The following is a 17,720-nucleotide window of genomic DNA, read 5'->3' on the forward strand; positions in this document are numbered from 1 at the left end:
AGTGGAGAACACAGCAGCCCAAACTCTAGGCTCTGTGTATATGTGGGGGGTGTATAATCAGCAGTGATAGGAATAGTCAACCGTCGGTGGGCCAGTCCAAGCAGGTGCCAGATAAGAGCAGGGGTGCAGGTAGCTGCTGGGTTGGCAGGGGGGCAGGGTGTCTAGAAGTTTCCAAGGAAGGGTCCTGGCTGGGCTGGGAAGTGGGGTGGCAGGAGTTCCCCCAGGGCTTAGGACTCGTAAATGCATGAAACATTTCAATATTTCAACGAACGGCAGAGACCATCCTCACATAGGCCAATTGAAGAGCACAGCCCTGCGTGGGGACACCTCGTGCTAAGGGGGTCTTTCTAGAGACCACCCTGTCACATCTGGCTAAGGAGTTCCCGTCTGTGCCCAAGACCCCGCAGGTGGGGAGTAGTTGGTCTGCACGTGCTGGCCCCTTTAGCTACCCAAGGAGGCCTCCCCACTGTGTGCTGTAGAGGTGTTTCCGGAGCCATCTGGGTCCCTTTACCTGCCACCGCCTCTGCCTCCCCTGTGACCAGGCTCGGGTCTCACCTGTGTGTGCACGAGTTGTGTTAATGTCAGGCTTCTAACAAGCCCACTCCTGACGTGCATCTCCCCTCCCCTTAGGGACTTATCGCTCTGTTGATCATTTGGGAAACATTTGTGGTGGGAGAGCTCAGACTTCTGCATTGGGAGGTGGAGGTTTATGTGAAAAATGTTAGAGCTGGAAGGACCCTGGGGCAGCACCAGCTCAACCCCCTCACTGGACAGTGAGGATCCTGAGGCCTGGAAAGAGAGATGCAGGGCTCAACCAGGGGCCCCAAAAGTTCACAGGGAACAGAATTGCAAAGAGAAGCTCCCCAGTTGGGGGTTGTATGTGTGTGTTTTGGGAGGGGGTAGTCAAGGCTGTGGGGTCAGGGGGGTCTGGGTTTGAATCCCAGTGAGATGCTGGAGCCAGATGTTCCCCTCCCTGAGCCTCAGTTTCCCCATCTGGAAGGTGGAGGCAGATAAAAGTCCCTCCCCCAGAGTCTGGCACATGGTCTGTTATCAGTCCACGGAGATTTCCTTCCGAAACCCCAGCAGCATCCTGACCTTGGCCAGGAGCAGTGGCTGCACCATGAAGACCAACAGCGAGCCTGGCGGTGTCGTGGAGGTGGGCTTGGAAGACAGGGGTTTGTGTCTCCAGCTTCATCGTGGACTGTGATTTAAGCTGGCCTCCAAGGAGGAGCTCAGTTGGATCAGGGGCAGGGGGACATCACTCAGTTTGACTTGGAATTACACTCCCTTTGGTTTCTGGTGTCCCCCTAGCTTAGCTGTCTCATGAGTTCAAAGCCAAAACTGGCCTCTCCCATTTGATTTTGGATTTGGTTTCAGGAATTAGCAGGGGCAAGATGAAAGGAAATCAGATACGGAGCTTTTGTTTTTCCAGATTAAAAATAAACAAATATGTAATTCAGGGCATCCTCCATGGGGTGGGACGCTAGAAGCCATGTCCTTCCAATGATCAGCTGACATAAAAAGCAAAGCGCTGGGTCAGGTGACCAGCTGGCTCACCTTCCCAGCCCTGCACACCCCGCACTTACCGACCAATCATGGAAAAGGAGCGAGGTGGGACCAGGAGGCAGAGGAGCCAAAGAGGACCCCAAGGTGAAGACAAAGGCTTGTGAGGACCCCGAGGAGTTGAGGAGCCCTCCTGGGCATGGACATCCTAGAGGTCACGGGTGACAGCGTCAAGGTCAACAGAGGGCAGGGAGCAGGGCCAGCAACAAGCTGTCTCCATCCATTAGGCCAAGTGCCACTAAGCGAGGAATCAAAGCTGGTTCCCAAGACCAAGAGTCGCACTCAATGAGCAGCTGCAGCTGGCTGGAGGGCCTCCACCCGATACCCTCCTTCGGGCAAAAAAGACCGACCAAGAGGTTTAAGAAAGAGATGCCGTCTCCCAGCATCAGTCCCTGAAAGCCCAGACATGGCTGGTTAGGGGCAGCCCCTCTTGGCAGGACCCAGGCCAGGAGCCAAGAGCCACGGTCATAGGGCTCTCAGAATTCAGGAGCGGATGGCGGAGAACTTTGTATGCCATGGCGGCCTCCTCGCGGTGGACAATTTAATGAGAATATTGTTGCCTGCGACACGGCTCGTGTGCCTGTGCGTGTGACCAGAAGGAGAGAGTCAGAGGGAATGCCTTTCTGTTTATTTCTCTCTCTTGCTGAGGGTTGTCCTTCAGAATTTCCAGCGGCCTTTGGTTATAGGGCCTCCTGCTCTCAGCCTGCCCACATGGGCGATCATCTGCCCCAGGCTTTGCCTGTCGGCACGTGGTGGGGACCGGAGGGCGGCCGAGATGCTCAGAAGGCCACTCCGTCACCCTCAGCTTGCCAGGAGGCGTGGGCGGGAGAGGGCAGGTGTTTCTATAACTGGGTGAATTGTTCTTGCGATCAGCACATGTCTGAGAGGAAGGCCCAGCATCTGCTGCACCCAGATCACCTGTCCCGATCACCTGGCAGGTAAGAAAGAAAAATGCTTTCCTCTACACAAAGAGTCAGGGGTCAGAGCAGGAGGAGGTCTGCAGGAGACCAGGGGTGGGATGGGGTTGGGGGGCTTCTTCCTCACGCTGACAGTGTGTTTCCCTCTCTCCCGGCTGGTGTGCACCTTCCCCCACTCCCCAGCAGCCCCTTAAATTGCCTGCAGGCCTGGGAGTGGGGAGGGACCAGGTATAGGATTCTACCTGTGAGGGTGGGCGTGGCTCCTTCCTCCACTCCCCAGCTCTCCTGCCCTCCCCTACGCTGAAAGCTGATTAGGGTGGGTGGTGGGGATACACCCCCCAAAAGCGGATTTATGAGAAGAGATCATGGGGAAGAGAACTGGGCTGGTATCCCCGTGTATTTCCCAGACTTGACGAAGCTTGTGTTTTTCTGATGCAGAGCAGTGTCCTCTGCTGGGCCACAGGCTCCCAAAGGGCTTTGGACGCCCCCTCATCGCTGGACAGAGGGCCTCCTCAAAGGAGATCACCAGATCAACCATTGATGGAGCACTTGCTCTCTGCCAGCATGGAAGCGTTCGTACTGTTTCTCTGTGAATGCTCCCCAGTCCAGTTCAGTCACTCAGCTGTGTCCGACTCTTTGTGACCCCATGGACTGTAGCACGCCAGGCCTCCCTGTCCATCACCAACTCCCGGAGTCCACCCAAACCCATGTCCATTGAGTCGGTGATGCCATCCAACCGTCTCATCCTCTGTCATCCCCTTCTCCCGCCTTCAATCTTTCCCAGCATCAGGGTCTTTTCAAATGAGTCAGCTCTTCGTATCAGGTGGCCAAAGTATTGGGCAATGCTCCCCAAGCCCCAGGATACAGGTGCTATTGTGTTCACTTGAGAGATGAGAAACCGAGGCTCAGGCAAGCAGGAGTCCAGGTCCGGGTCCCCATGAGCCTGGGTCTTACTTTTCTTTGCGCTCATGGTTTGAACTTGTCTCCTATCCTGAGGGTTCAGGCGTGCCTCTGCATCTACTGTGGCTCCTCCAGTGTTTTTTGGCAAGCCTGCCAAGCTGGCACACTCACACTGGGCTTACACACGTGGGCTTATGTACATGCATGTGCACAGACTCACACACACACACTTCCCCAGACTCCACTGCCTCAGCCTGACAGTATCTGGCATGTAGTAGATAGTAAGAACTTAGTAAACCCTTGGGGTTTCCAGGTGGTGCAAGTGGTAAAGAACCCACCTGCCAACGCAGGAGACATGAGAGACACAGGTCCGATTCCTGAGTCGGGAAGATCCCCTGGAGGAGGGCATGGCAACCCACTCCAGTATTCTTGCCTGGAGATTTCTGTGGACAGAGGGGCCTGGTGGGCTACAGTCCATGGGGAAGCAAAGAGTCGGACACGACTGAAACTGCTGGGCTGCACAGGCAGCTTGATGCCTGTGACACGGATAATCTATCAGATTTGCGGGGTGCTGTCACACGGTAGGTGCCCTGCGGGGAGGTGTGCCCTGAGATCTGTGCTGGCAGGGTCAGCACAGTGGCCTGCCCCACTGACAGAGGGAAGCCAGTGCTCCTCTGCACGCCCATCTCCCAGCCACTCAGGGGCAGCAGATAGTTCTGCCCGTGGGGCCTGTGGACCAAAGGCCGGCTGTCTGCAGGGAACACCGTGGGGACCCACCAGGCTGAAACCCTGGCGGTCTGCGCCCCCTAAAAGACGGGGGGTGGTTGGGTTTCTTCTTTGCAGCAGCCACCCCTCCCGTAGGAGCCAAGCAGCTTTGCTGGGAGGAGCCGGGCTCCTCCTCCTGGGCTGAGCCCTCTCGTGCCAGGCTGCCTGGGGCTCAAGAACGGGACCATCCACATGGAGAGGGAAGGGCACCCAGCCAGGCTTCAGGGGGTGGGGTAGGGGAGACGCCACAGGCCAAGGTGGGCATCCCAGTGCTGGCCCCACATCCATTCAACAAAGCCAGTTCTGATCCCCCGTTTCTCGCTTGCTGTGTGCCCTGGAGAAGTCACCGAACCTCTCTGGTCCCCAGGTCTTCTGCTAACAAGTGGGGTCTGCAACACCAGCTCCCTACCAGAACCACTGGGACGAAAACCACCCTGGGAGAGTCAGCTCAGGACAGAGCGCAGACCCCGGTGAGTGCAGCCATGAGGCCTGGGTTCAAATACTGCCCCTGCCTTAACCCCTAACTGACTCCCCCAGGACAGACGCCTCCATCTCCATTCTCTTCAGAACAGTGGGGCAGACAAGAGCATCTTTCCCGGGGTAGGGGCATAGCAGACGTGTGAGAGTATCCATAAGTGCTGTGCACCAGGCCTGCTGTGCAATGCCGGAGCCACTCTGTGTTAAGCCCTTTCTAGAAGCCAAACAGGCTTCAAGCAGTAGCTCATTAAACCCTCACATCAAGACCAGGCGCCAGATGCTATTATGATCCCCATTTTCCAGATGTGGCAGCTGAGCCTGGGCAAGGGGAGTCCTTTGCCCAAGGTCACACAACTGGAGAATGGTGAGAGTGGGAGCCCAGGGCAGCTTGATTTTGAAGCTCCAAACCCCAACCGTGACTATTTCAAGTGCTCGTCTAAGATCCGAAAGGAACCCTCAAAGTCAGCCCATTTTACAGCTGAGAAAACTGAGGCCTAGAGAGGGGAAGAGATTAGCCTAGTCACAGAGCAGCTGCTGCTAGAACCAGGCCCGTGACTCCCACTACTCACATTTATTGAGCACATACTATGTGCCAGATTTGAAGTGCTGTATATGTATCACTGCATGGAATATCTTCTCAAACAAAACTCAATTTTAATTGAAGGAAAATTGCTCCACAATATTGTGCTGGCCTCAGCCATAGATATACATGTGTCCCTTCCCTCTTTAACCTCCCTCCCATCTCCTTCCCACCCCTCTAGGTGGTGACAGACCCCCGGTTTGAGTTCCCTGAGTCATACAGTGAAATCCCATTGGCTATCTATTTTACTCATGGTAGTGTCTATTGTATGTAAATTTTACAATAACCCCAGGAAGAGAGAAATTTTAATTAACGCCATTTTTCATTTGGGTCAACTGAGGCAGTAGGGCAGTAACTTATTCAAGGTCACACAGCTAATTAACAGGAGAGGGAAGACCCCCACCCAAAGAGTCAAGCTCTAGAACCCTTGTCAGTGCCACTGAGGGTACCAGCTCCCTGCGGAGCCCAGGCTGGCCTTGCCTTGCAGCCGGATCCTAGGCAGACTTACAGCCAAAGGAGTGGGGTTGGCAGGGTTCCTGGGGCGTGGCCACCATGAGGCAAGGCAGGATGAAGCAGAGTCCCCAGCTGGGTGAGGCGCTGCCTGAGCTGGAGACAGGCACAGAGCTGAGGCTGGTGAGCTCAGTCTGCCCCCAAACCCTCAGCCCCCTGCCTCTGCAAAGAGAAGTTTATCCAACAAAATGCAGGCGAGCTAAGAACACGTTTTGCTTTATATGTCTCTTGTTGTAGGCAGCGCACATCTTGGGAGAAGCGTGGATGAAAGGCACCATATAAAATGCAATCAATTATGAATCACCATTACTGAATTAATCACATGTATGATTAATACAGTAATAATAATTAATGGGAGTATGGTCTGGAGATTAGAGCTGAGAACTGGCCAGGAAGAGTCGGGGTGCTTCTTAACAGCCTCTGCCGCTGCCTGGAGGTGCTCCCCTGGGGAATGCCCTGGCCTTGGGTCTTGGTCTCTCCTGCCCCTGGCCCCGCCTTGGCCGTGGAAGTCAGGGGCCCAGGAATGCCTCCAAACCCCTAGATGGTCCTGGGCTAGTTCCCAGGATCTTACCACCTATTTCCAGCGCATTGCAACTGCTCAAGGTCAAGGGGACAAATCGAAATCTTGGCCTGGCATAACTGAGAAGGGAGTGAATCAGGTGAAGGGTGAGAACGTGTTGGGGGTGGCTTTTGAGCTCACACGACTTTAATCCGTGGTGTGAGCTCGTTTTATCTGTCTGTCCTGTAGTCTGTGTGCATCAGGGTTTGCCTTCTCTTGGAAATCCCCGGAGGGGCTGGACCTCATCTGTTACCGCGCATTGCAAAGCTGGGAGATCATTTCTGAGTGTGACTTTATAATTTTCTGTTACTTGTCTTACCCCATCCAAGCCTATTTTCTCATTGTGAAGGAGTCAAACAACACAGAAAGAATATATATGTAATAAAGCATGTCATTCTCCATCTCTCCTGTTCCTACTTTGGTGTCTTTATTTTAAATACATGTATATGTACATACCTATCTATTTATCTGTCTGTCTATATCTGTATACATATCTCCTTTGTTTAAACAACATAGGTGGAATAAAATCAAATGCATTATTCTGCAGATGTTTTTTAATAGTAGATGCAACATTCACAATTTGAATTTAAACTGTGCAATAGAGCCAAAACTCCACCAACAAAGAGGCTGCTGCGAGAGGGGAGCCAGCAATCATGGGGGGTGCGGTGCGGGAGAGATTCATTAACCCTCTCCTGCCCCTGGTGCTCAGCTTCTTTTCATTGCTGGTGGAAGGTCGTTTGTCACAAGATACCTTAATGAAATTTAAAAATGAACATCCCTTGACCACCTGGTCCCTACATGGCTAGAATCCTATTTGTTTCCCATCTTGGAAAAAAAGCACTTTATGAGTCACTAGAAAGGGATGCTGTCTCCCAGAGGTTGCTATGGCCTGCTGTCAGCGTGGCATCATCGCCCGGGGACCACCTCCTGGGGCAAATCCCCTCATTTCGCAGAGGGAGAAACTGAGGCTGGAGGTGATGGCCCCAGGCCATATGGCGAGTAGGGGCAGAGCCAAGAAAAGCCCTTCATTCTGACTCTTTCTATGATTCCATAATTTCCAGGATCTGGAAAAAGGGGAGACTAGAAGACAGGTTTGGGAATGGGTCCCCCAAAAAGTCCGTCGGCATCAACCCACTGGAGAGGCAGGGGGTGCTGGGGAGAGGAAGCTGTAGAGACATTTTAAACACCGTTTTAGTGGCATATAGCTTTGCACATGGGTCACTTAAACCATCCAGGAAATAACAGGAGCACACCCCAGGCCCCTCCGCTGCGTTTAGGTGAATTGCGAATAAGAAGCAACCTCCTCCAGTCTCGTTGGCTGTCCTGACAGCATCCAGACTCGGATGATGGAGGAGCAGGGCGTTTCCCAGGAATTGATGACCCTGCCTGGGGGCGACAGCAGGCTGAGGGCAGGCCCGGTCGTCACTCACCCTGCCTGGGTGGGAGGCCCACAGTGTGCCCTTCGCTGCTGCCTGCAGGCCAAAGGCTTAAAAATCAAATTGCTGAGATGTGTCCTCCTCCACGGAGCTTCCTCCTGCTGGGCGCTTTAAGGCCCAGGGAGCAGGTAAGAAGGGGCTGGCAAGCATCTGCTCTCCTGGACAGCTTTGGGGGAGGGGGGGCTGCTTCTCCAGTGGAAGGGCTTTGAGAGCATTTTCGGGAGAAGGTCCTTGATGGCCTTGTCTGCTCCTTGGAAAAGGAAAAGACTCACCATTCACATTTCACAGATGGGGAAACTGAGGCCCGGAGGCAATCTGTGCCTCGCACATGCCCCAAGTTAACCAGCAAGTCAGGGAGTAGCAGCAGAACCCCACGGGGGAGCCCAAGAGCCCTGCTTCCCAGGCCAGCGTCTCCCTCAGCTGTGTGACCTTGGGCAAGTTACTTCATCTCTAAGCTTCATCTATTAATATAACTTGGGACTTGACTAATAGGAGTTAAGTGCCAGGTCTGTGGGGAAGAACCAGTGGATAAGACACACCAAGCGGTTTGCATGGATCCTGGCATAAAGCAGGTGCTCAATAAATGTTAAATTATGATTATGACTATTAAAGCCGAGGACAGTCTTGAATTCCATGTCCACTCTGCAACAACAGGCTAAACATTACTCAGCAGCACAGCCCCCTCGGCCAGCTTGGGGGGAGCCCAGAGGAGGGAAGGGTTAAGGCTGGCAGCGGGTGGGGCCCCCGGGGGCACACCTTGCTCTTATCCCTGACACCCTCCGTGACCTTGGCCCAGTCCCTCCTTCGCTCTCTCTCTCTCCGTCCTCGGGCTCTTTGTTCCTGATGCATCCCAATGGCAGAGCCGGCTGCCTGAGCTGCAGTGAGAACCCACCAGGAGCACGCCCGGGAGCATCTGAAAGCCACGGGTGCCCCTGCAAGATGGAGACAGCTCTCCCCACAGGCCTGGGAGGCAGCCCGGAAGGAAACCTCCGGGGTGGGGGGCTGGAGGCGCTGAAGAGCCCCAGGGGGCTGCCCAGTGCGGCCAATCCCTAGGGCCTCTGCCCTAGGCCCCTGCGGGAGTCCTCCCACGCCCTCCTCCCAGGCTCGCCAGGGAGTGAGGCCGCTCCTGCCCCCTACCCCGCACTCCCTCCGGAGCTGGCTTGGCTCCGTCAAAAGCAGGGCCCGTCAGGGTGGAGGCGGCGACGTGTCAGCTGGTATTCAGGCTCCGCTTGTGCGCTCAGATGGTCCCCCTCCCCGTCTCCCCAAATCCACCCACCCACCCCTTTACCCACTGCTTGGGGCCTTCTGGGTGGCAGCACTTCACAGAGGGAGACGGAGCAGCAGCCTTGAGCCCCGGGCTTGTTTGGGGGGCGGGGGGCGGCGGGGGGCGGACTGACTCACTTGGACCCCTCCCCCGGGGCCGATGGGGCACCCCCACACCCATGGGCGCTGGCACTCGGTTGGGCCCCCGAGGTTTGGGGAAAGGAAGCCGCAGCCCCGCGGCGCATGGCCCGAGCTGGCTGAGAAGCGCTCTGTGTGCGGGGACCCGCTGGCCCCCGGGCCTGGAGGCGATGTATAGGTTGCGACCCCCGCCCCCCCAGAGCAGGCTCGCTCCAGCGGCCGCTCGCTGGGGCCACCCTGGCCGCGGGCCCGCCGGGACGCCCCTGCTCGCCGCGCCCCTCCCCGGGCCGTGGCGCGTCCCCCGAGTCTCGCAGTATTTCCTTCCTGCACCTTTAAGAAGACCGCTGCTCCGTGGTGGGATGGTGTGTTAAAGCCACACAGAGGAAGTTACGCAGCCCGGATCAGACCGGGAGATAAAAGCCCCGATGGTGATCGTGAGTGATGGCAAGAGGATTTAGCCTCAGCATTAACTTGGAACGGAGTGCAGGGGGGCAGTGAAGCGCCCCGGCCATCTGGCCCGCGCCGCGCCCCGGGGGGGGAGGAATGCCCCGGCGCCCCGACGAGCCGCCGCGAAGCCCACCCGGGCCGGGGGCTGCCCGGTGCCCGAGCGCGGGTCCTCTCCGAGCCGCCCAGGGGGCCCCAAAAGTTTGCACTTGTTAGCGGCGACCTCCGGCTCGGCCCCCGGCGGGCGATGCGGGCGGCGCGGGCGGCCCCCTCCCCCGGCCCGCGTCTCCGGGACGGCTGCGGGCGGCCCCCCCGGGGGCCGGAGGGCTCCCCAGCCCCGATCTGACAGCCACAGAGGCGGCGGGGGAAGGAGCAGCGGCTCGCAGCCCTCGGCCTTCGCCCCCACCCAGCGCCAGCCAGACGGGGGAGGCAGAGCGCCGGAGGGTGGCGGCCTCCGGGGTCTCCGCTCCGGGAAGCCGCTCCGAGCCGGGGTAAGGCGGGCGGGGAGAGCCCGGGAGGCGAGCGGGGTTGGGGGGTGGATATGCTGCAGCTTGGCCAGCCTGCTTTCATTTTTAAAGGGCTTCGGTGACCGAGCAGGCTTTCCCGGGGCCCGGGAGCCACTTAACAGTAGCCCAGCCGAGGCTCGGATGCAAAAGTTATTGGTGGCGACTGCTACTAGAGGAGGACCGGAGTCGCTTGGAGAGGGGTGTGTGAGTGTGCATTTGTAGCAACATCTTAAAGGAGTAGCTTGTCTTTCAGGGCTGGATTTTTCCCCACCAGGGTCTTTTCCCATCGTTTGTGCGAGTGAGTGGGGCGGGAGGGTGGATGTTAAGAGAATGCCTGGATGTGTTTGTGGAAAGGAAATTAACCCTTCCTTCGCGCCGTTCCCCTACCCTGATTGAGTCGCCACCCTCTAGAGCCACCCCAATTCCTGCCATCCCCTTCCCCTCTCGGAAAACTGGGAAAATGTGTGAGTTGCACAGAAAAACTCTTGCGTTCCGGCCGCCGCTAGAAACTTCTTTCGGCGCCTGGGAGGGGTGGGCTGATGGGGAGGATTATGCGCCCGGACCGGCTCGGGGACAGTGTGGAGTGGAACCTGGAGCTGGGTGGCGCGCGGACGGTGGGAGCAGGGGCCGCGGGAAGGCGGGAAGAGGACCGCGGGCTCGCGGGGACCGCCGGTTCCGGGTCCCGAGTAAGTTACCTGCCTGGGGGCTGGGGGGCGGCGGCGGGGTCCCTGCCGGCTGCGGCGCTGGGCAAAAGGATGAGAGTAATTGCCGGGCGCTTTGCTCGGCGTCCCCTAATTAAGGGAGGAGGTGCCAAATGAGGGGGGGCCACCCTCGGTGCCCGCCCGGCCTTTATTAAAGGTGTGATTATTAATTGTTCCGGGGCTTACACTCAACTTCGGAAAGACAAAAAGCGACGGAGGGCTTCCCGGGAATGTTGCCGTGCGAGGCACGACGCCTGCAGCCCACCCGAAGCGCGGACTCTAAACCCCTGGGGTCCGCGGCGGGGAGCTGACCCCCACCCCACAAGCAGCCCCGTGCCGCAGCCCCAAACTCCCAGTGGATGCCTTCTCGCGCCCCCATCCTCCGTGCTCAACTTTTCGGGGTTGCCTGGGAGCTGAGAGGGCATGCGGCGGGGGGAGGTGGGCACCCGGAGCCCGAGGAGGCTGCCGTTCCGGGGCTGGGGCACTCGGGCCGCCTGCAGTGGGATGCACGCTCGCGCGGCGGCAGTGAGCGGGTGCGCGCATGGGACCGGCCGGGGTTGCCGGGCTGGCGGGTGAGGGCGGGGGGGTGCGATGGTTAGAGTTGGGAGGGTGGGGTGGGACTGGAAGGTGACCCAGACCGCATCTGAAGGTAGATTTCACCCCCTCTTCCGCTGTCCCGCTGGGAAGGAAGAAAGAAACTGGGGTGTGGGCTGGGTCCCAGGAGAAACCCCCAGCGCCCCCTCTCCAGGGACCACCTCTAGGGGTTCCCCGCCCATCAGGCAAGTTTCCCAGGAGGCGAGGGCCCAGCCGGCAACTCGGGAGGAGCTTGCTTCGAGCCCAGCCAGCTCGAGAGGCGCTAATTCAATAAGACAGAGAAATCTGAGTTCAGAAATCCTGGTAAAATCTAATTTTCGGGTTTTAATACCCTGGCTATTAGCCCCTCCCCCTCCGCTCCCGTTCCTGAGGACTCTTAAAAGAAAATAAAGCGCATTGATTCTATTTGTTTCTGGGAGCTGCAGTTTCTTAATAATATCAGGTGAAGATTTATTTTCCAAGGAGAAAACAATCTACCGGGACCCAACCTCTTACTCCTGAAATTTCCCATACCGGCTTCTCTCTCCGCTTTCCGCCTCGCTGTGCCGAAGACTCTCGCGTCTCTCCCCCTCCCGTTTTTTCCTCTTTGGCAAAAACCGACTGTAATAATATTCTCGTGCTGAGCTCACAATTCCCTTCTGGTGCCAGCAACGCCCAATTGACTGACTAGTTGTAAACACGTTTATTGCCCCCCTCCCGGGCAGATTTTGTCATTGTTGGCCCCCGACCCTCGCCCCGTTTTCCAGGGAATGCATGGCATTTAAGCCAACAGAACTGCAAAGCAATTAATATATTTGCAAGGCGTGCTGCCTCGTGGATCTGGCGGGCCTCCTGGCCTCCGGGCCTCGCTGCCTCCCCTCGTCCAGCAGCGTTCAGGCTGGGAGCATCACTGCAGATGAAGGAAGCCCCAGGCTGGGTGGGTCCTCCCCAGAAGCAGCGAAGCCTGGCGCCCTGATGTCCCGTATAAGGAGCGCCCCACCTGGGAGTGAACAGTTGGGAGCCCGCGGCTGGAAGAATTAATTAGGGACGTGCTGTTTTCTGGGCAGCATGAAGCTCAGACAGAGGCATCCAAACCTTTGCCGGCCGGCGCTATTTTATTTTTACTACATTTTCTCAGGTTGTAAAAATAGTCTCCAGGCGGATTCTTTCTGAGAGTTTTCTAGCAAGGAGCACATTCAAGGCCAGGAGGACCCTGTAACACCGTTTCTTTCGAAACAGCCAGAGGTGAGATGTGAAAATGTGTCTCCCTGGCTCCTCATTCATCTCCATCAAGAGCCCTTCAGCCAGAGAGAGGGGCAGGGGCTGCCTTAACGCAGATTTATGATGCCCCCAGCCTGGAGCGCTGGGACCTAGTCTGGGGACTCCGCCTGGGGAGGAGCTGAGCGGCCAGCCCCCATTTGGACAGTGTCCCCAGCCCTCTGGTTTGTCATTTGGGCAGGAGTGTGTTTGTGTCTGGATGGAGAATGGAGGAACATGGAAACGTAGTTGACTCTTCAGGACCTTCTAGATACAATGGCTGAAGAGTCGGGTGAGCAGTGAAGGTAGCATGGATGGTGCGATAGTTTGGGAATGTAGATGCAACAATCAGAGACATAATTACCAGAATTAATAACACACATGGCTGTGCTGTGACTCATTGCAGTAACCTTTACCCTATTTATTGGCTAAGTATTTCTGGCCAGGATCCCTCAATGGGGGACCAGATTCTCCTGGTGATATATCCAATGTCTGGGAACACATCACATTACTGGAGTCATGTTTTTTTTCCACAATGTAATATTCATCTTAGTTATATCTATTTAGGGCTTTTAAATAATTACAAGTAGCTTAAAATAGTAAAGCAATAATCATAATGGTGACCTGTTTATAAACATACCCTCTAAGGATGACTGCGAAATTTTGGCCTTGATCGGAAAAATCTAATATGTCACACCATCATCACTTCCGTCAAAGTCTTCAGCATCCCTAGTTCCTAACAGCTGAAAATTAAATTCGCCATTTCAGAATTTTGAAGACCGTTATTAGCACCTGGTTTGTAACTTTTGGCCAAGCGTGGACCATGCTTTATCTGAGCCTGTCCACACAGCCTCATGGACACCTATAATTACAGCCTCATCTCGGCCTTCAACGGTTTTGACATTTTGACTTGTCAGTTGCAGTATTTTAAAGCCACCCATTCAGTCTCGGCTCCTGGGGCTGTTTTAGAAAGTCACTGACCCCAAACAGGGACACTTCTGCTGACCCCCAGAAATAAGGAGAAAGCACATTGCCTTCTTGAATAATGTACCCCATCTCCAAATGTGCTTCTCTGATATTAATGACAATAACCCAGTTTTCTCCAGAGACCTTGCTAATGCAGCTTCGTGTTTTGCACGTTTTGCCAGAGAGCTTTTGTTCTTCTACATCTTTATCCCCTTCTTTCTCTGTTTAATTTGTTGCAGGTGTTGTTGCTAATGAGCTCTCTCTTCTCCCTCCCTACAATGAAAGACAAGCCAGACCCCGGGTACCTGGATGGATTGGGAGCTGAAGTCTCAGAAACTTCCTGATAAGTTGCCCACGGCTACCAGCCAAGGTCAGCTGGCCCCATTAGCGCCTGTCCCCACCAAAGCAGACCCAAATAAGCTGCTCCCCAGTTAACACCTCAGTCGCTTTTTTTTGTGCTCCAGTCCAGCTGCGTGATTGTTGTCACTTTCAGCCCATATGAAAAGAAATCTCACTGGTCCAAAATGCCAAGTCCAGTCCCATAGGGGGAACGTGTGTGCAGCTCACAGGTACGCTGCCTGATTTTGTTTTATCTTTACAACGCAGGCCAGAGGGTGGTTGTGCAGTTGTGTTGAGCACACATCACACATGAAAGGGCCCTTTAAAGAGCTGGATTGATCGGAAGGACAAAAATTAAAAGCAATCCGATCCGGCCTCATGCCAGATCCCTGCGGACTGTCTCCATCTCCCATTTCCATCCACGGTCACAATTGGAGCGTTTGCCTGATTTGATCAGATTCACCTCTGGGATAGGGGTGATGCCAAGGTGAGGAGGACGCCAAGTTGTGGGCAACTTCTTGATTTGCCCATTAGCACTCTGAGAAACGCCGGCTCTGGGTTTTCCATATCGGCCTCTTGGAAAAACCAAGTTTCCTCGCTGTTTGCAACCTGGCAGAGTCCCTGGGACATCTGGCCTCTGTCGCCTGGTAGATGTGGCTTTTCCATGCTGAGGCTGTGTGCCCCGCCTGAGCCAGCCGCTGCCTCACCAGGCCCCCTGCGGGCCGCGCCCCTGGGGACCGCGCCACCATGCTGCGCTTGCTGGCCCTCCTCCTGCACTGCCTGGCCCTGGCCTCCGGGGACTACGACATCTGCAAATCCTGGGTGACCACGGACGAAGGCCCCACCTGGGAGTTCTATGCCTGCCAGCCCAAGGTGATGCGCCTGAAGGACTATGTCAAGGTGAAGGTGGAGCCCTCCGGCATCACGTGCGGAGACCCCCCGGAAAGATTCTGCTCCCACGTAAGTCGGCCCCCTGCTGTGGCCTTTGCTCAGGCCAAGTGGGTGGGGGTGGGGGTCTGGGCCAGACCCTTGGGGTGGGCGTGCACAGCGGGAGGACCCGGATGCCAGGCTGGCTTTCCCGCCTGTAGGATCGGGAATGTCTCTGTCCCGCCTTGGAGACGCGCCAGAGCAAAGTGTGCCCCGAGGATGCTGGGTTCACGTGACGCCGTTCTTTAGGGTGGGGAAATTCTTGGCCTGGTGATCACTGGATCCTCTCCTCTGGGAAAACCACCAAACCACCACCATAGCCACAGTTGCCCAGCCTTGCAGATAAGCCCCGCCTCCCTTGTAGGAAGTCAGCATCTGGGCGAGCAAGCAAGGTGCTATTTGCAAGCTTGCACTCTGCCCTGCCCCTGTTCATCCCTTCAGGGGGCCACCTCCTGGTCCACCCAATCCAATCCAGCAAACCATTTGCCAGGCGAAGAGAGGCCAAGCACCCTTTGCGGGGGAAGGTTTGGTGGATGTGCAGAGGGGATTCGTAAGGGAGGAAGGAAGGGGTCAGATCAGGGTGGCTGGTGGGGACGGCACCCTTTCCGATTCCATCACAATGTGTGGTGACCACAGTAACTGGTTAAGTCAGGGGAAGGGAGGCGTTCAGGTGGTGTCACTTGAGTCTCTAGTTAAAGACGGAGTCAGAGCCACGGGGTACATCGGTACTCCATTAACAGCAACAATAATAAGAGTGGGGGTCATTTATGCCAGTCCCCGAGCGTGGGGCTTGAAAGCTCAGTACGAGTCATTCCTTGGAGTCCTCACTCAGTTCAGCTGGGTTGATTCTGCGTCACACAGAGCTTCAGGGAGTGAGCTCTGGACCGGCGGCATCTCTGAGCTGCTGTCCTCAAAAGTGTGCACACTCAGCACACACTCAGCTCACCCTAACGAGTTCAGTTCACCCTAAAATGCTCCCTGGTGGTCCAGTGGTTAAGACTCCACCTTGCTATGCAGGGGACATGGGTTCGATCGCTGGTCAGGGAACTAAGATCCCACATGCCATGGAATAACTGAGCCTGAGTGCTGCAACTACCGAAGCCTGAGCACTCTGGAGACCGGGCGCCACAACTAGAGGGCCTATGTGCCACAAGGAAAGACCCCACATGTCACAACCAAGTCCTGATGCAGCCGAATAAATAAATATATATTTTAAAACGAATAAATAAAATAAAATGCTCAGACTAAGGTCTGGCACAGAGCAAGTGCTCCTAGATGGTAGTTATCGTCATTCCCATTGTACAGATGGAGAAACTGAGGCCCAAAGTCACAGCCCAGGAAGTGGTAAAGCTCTGATGCAAGCGTCTGGCTCCAGAGTCACTGAGCTGATCTGCCTCCCAAAAGATGCCTTCCACTAGGCAGAGCCCTTCAGGCCCTGGGCCAGGCAGGAAGCTGGACAGGGAAGCCAGGCTGCAGAAGCCACAGGAAGGTCTCCGTGTCATCCTTGGGTGATTGCTGCCTCCATGTGTCCTGGGGGAGCCTCCAGCACAATGGGTTTATGGATGGACTGAGTGGGTGTCCCCACCGGGCTCCTAAGGATGGCTCAGTCCCATGGGGTGCATGGATCCTATCCCAGAGCAGTCAGCCTGGGAAGCGGGGTTCCCACTGGGGTGGTCAGAGGTCAGGAGGCTGTCACTGTGGGTGGTGGGCAGGCTGGCCGGCCCCAGCTGGGAAGAGAGGGGGACAGTAAAGGAGAAGGCAGTACAGGGCCAGGAGCCAGGGCCCGGATGGGCCCACTGCACTGAGGACCCCAGGGCCTTGCTGGCTCAGGGATGGGCAAGGGGCTGGCCCCTGAAGGTCAGGGCCAAGGTCAGCACTGGGGGAGCCCAGCTCTGAGCCACATCTCAGGCTGAGTGCCCGCCCCAGCTCATGTGAGGACTTCTCCATTCGACTCCCAGAGCAGAGTCAACCGCTGCCTCTTGTGTTAGAGTCTTGACTGTATTTCTTCTTTTAAATATTCATTGCAATTTTAATGTGCCGGGGGCGGGGGCGTGGGGTGGGTGGTGAAATCTTAAATCACTGGACCAGCTTCTGGTCAAGGCCTGAGGAGTGGCAATGACCATCAGCTGCAAGTCCGAGGCCCTTTCCTGGCCAAGGCTGCCCCCATTCTCACACAGAGAGCCCAGCGCAGCTGCCAAAGTGGGGTGGTCACCCCACCACAGTCCTGATGCCGCCCGACCTGGGTCCTGGAGCCCTGGGCTGTGGAAGGGGCTTCTGTCACCTTTCTGTCCTCTCCTGGGAAGATGGTGAGGAGGGCGGTGGTGGAGAAACAGCATCTCCACCTTCCTCTGCTTGGTGGGTCCTCGGTGTCCCAACACCAACCTGATGGACTTAAATGTTTCATGATGGGCTGCCATCCACCTCTGCCTTTGATCACAAACATGCAGCCAACGGGTGTGGGGACACCGCCCAGGCTGCTTCTGCAGGGAGGAAGAGGTCACATCCAGATAAATTCAAACCCCCACCCTGCTGTTTACCACAGCTTCCCCGAGCAGGTTCTGTGCTGCTGCTGCTGCTAAGTCGCTTCAGTCGTGTCCGACTCTGTGCGACCTCAGAGACGGCAGCCCACCAGGCTCCCCCGTCCCTGGGATTCTCCAGGCAAGAGGTTCTGTGTGTGTCTCATTAAATCATCTCTAGGATGCTCCAAGGTAGTGACCGTTCTAATCCCATTTTAGGGATTAGAAAGTGGCTAAATCCCGCCAAGGTCACTCAGTCTAGAGGGCAGGCCGGGAACTTGTGCGCAGCCAGGCAGGGCCTATGCTTATGCTCCAGGTGGCCCAGCCTTCCCTCTCTGAGCTTCGGTGAAGTAGAGATGCTGCTGCTGAAGGCATGTCACAGT

At 56.2% G+C, this 17,720-nt stretch overlaps 1 protein-coding gene across 4 annotated transcripts in view; it reads left to right on the plus strand.

Annotated features, from left to right (window-relative positions):
• The first annotated feature begins 9,528 nt into the window (after positions 1-9,528).
• The window catches only part of NTNG2 (netrin G2), a 71,598-nt gene continuing 63,406 nt past the window's right edge, over positions 9,529-17,720 (plus strand). For 3 of the 4 annotated variants that reach the window (XM_055541479.1, XM_055541476.1, XM_055541478.1), the window contains exons 1-3: positions 9,529-10,043; positions 13,795-13,925; positions 14,162-14,854. In XM_055541479.1, coding sequence (XP_055397454.1) covers positions 14,642-14,854 — 213 coding nt within the window. In that variant the 5' untranslated portion in view covers positions 9,529-10,043; positions 13,795-13,925; positions 14,162-14,641. Of the gene's footprint in view, positions 10,044-12,477; positions 12,578-13,794; positions 13,926-14,161; positions 14,855-17,720 lie in introns of those variants that run through there. The other variant, XM_055541477.1, reaches the window with a different exon arrangement.

This window comes from Bubalus kerabau, chromosome 11 (assembly GCF_029407905.1).
Source record: "Bubalus kerabau isolate K-KA32 ecotype Philippines breed swamp buffalo chromosome 11, PCC_UOA_SB_1v2, whole genome shotgun sequence".
NCBI lineage: Eukaryota > Metazoa > Chordata > Mammalia > Artiodactyla > Bovidae > Bubalus > Bubalus kerabau.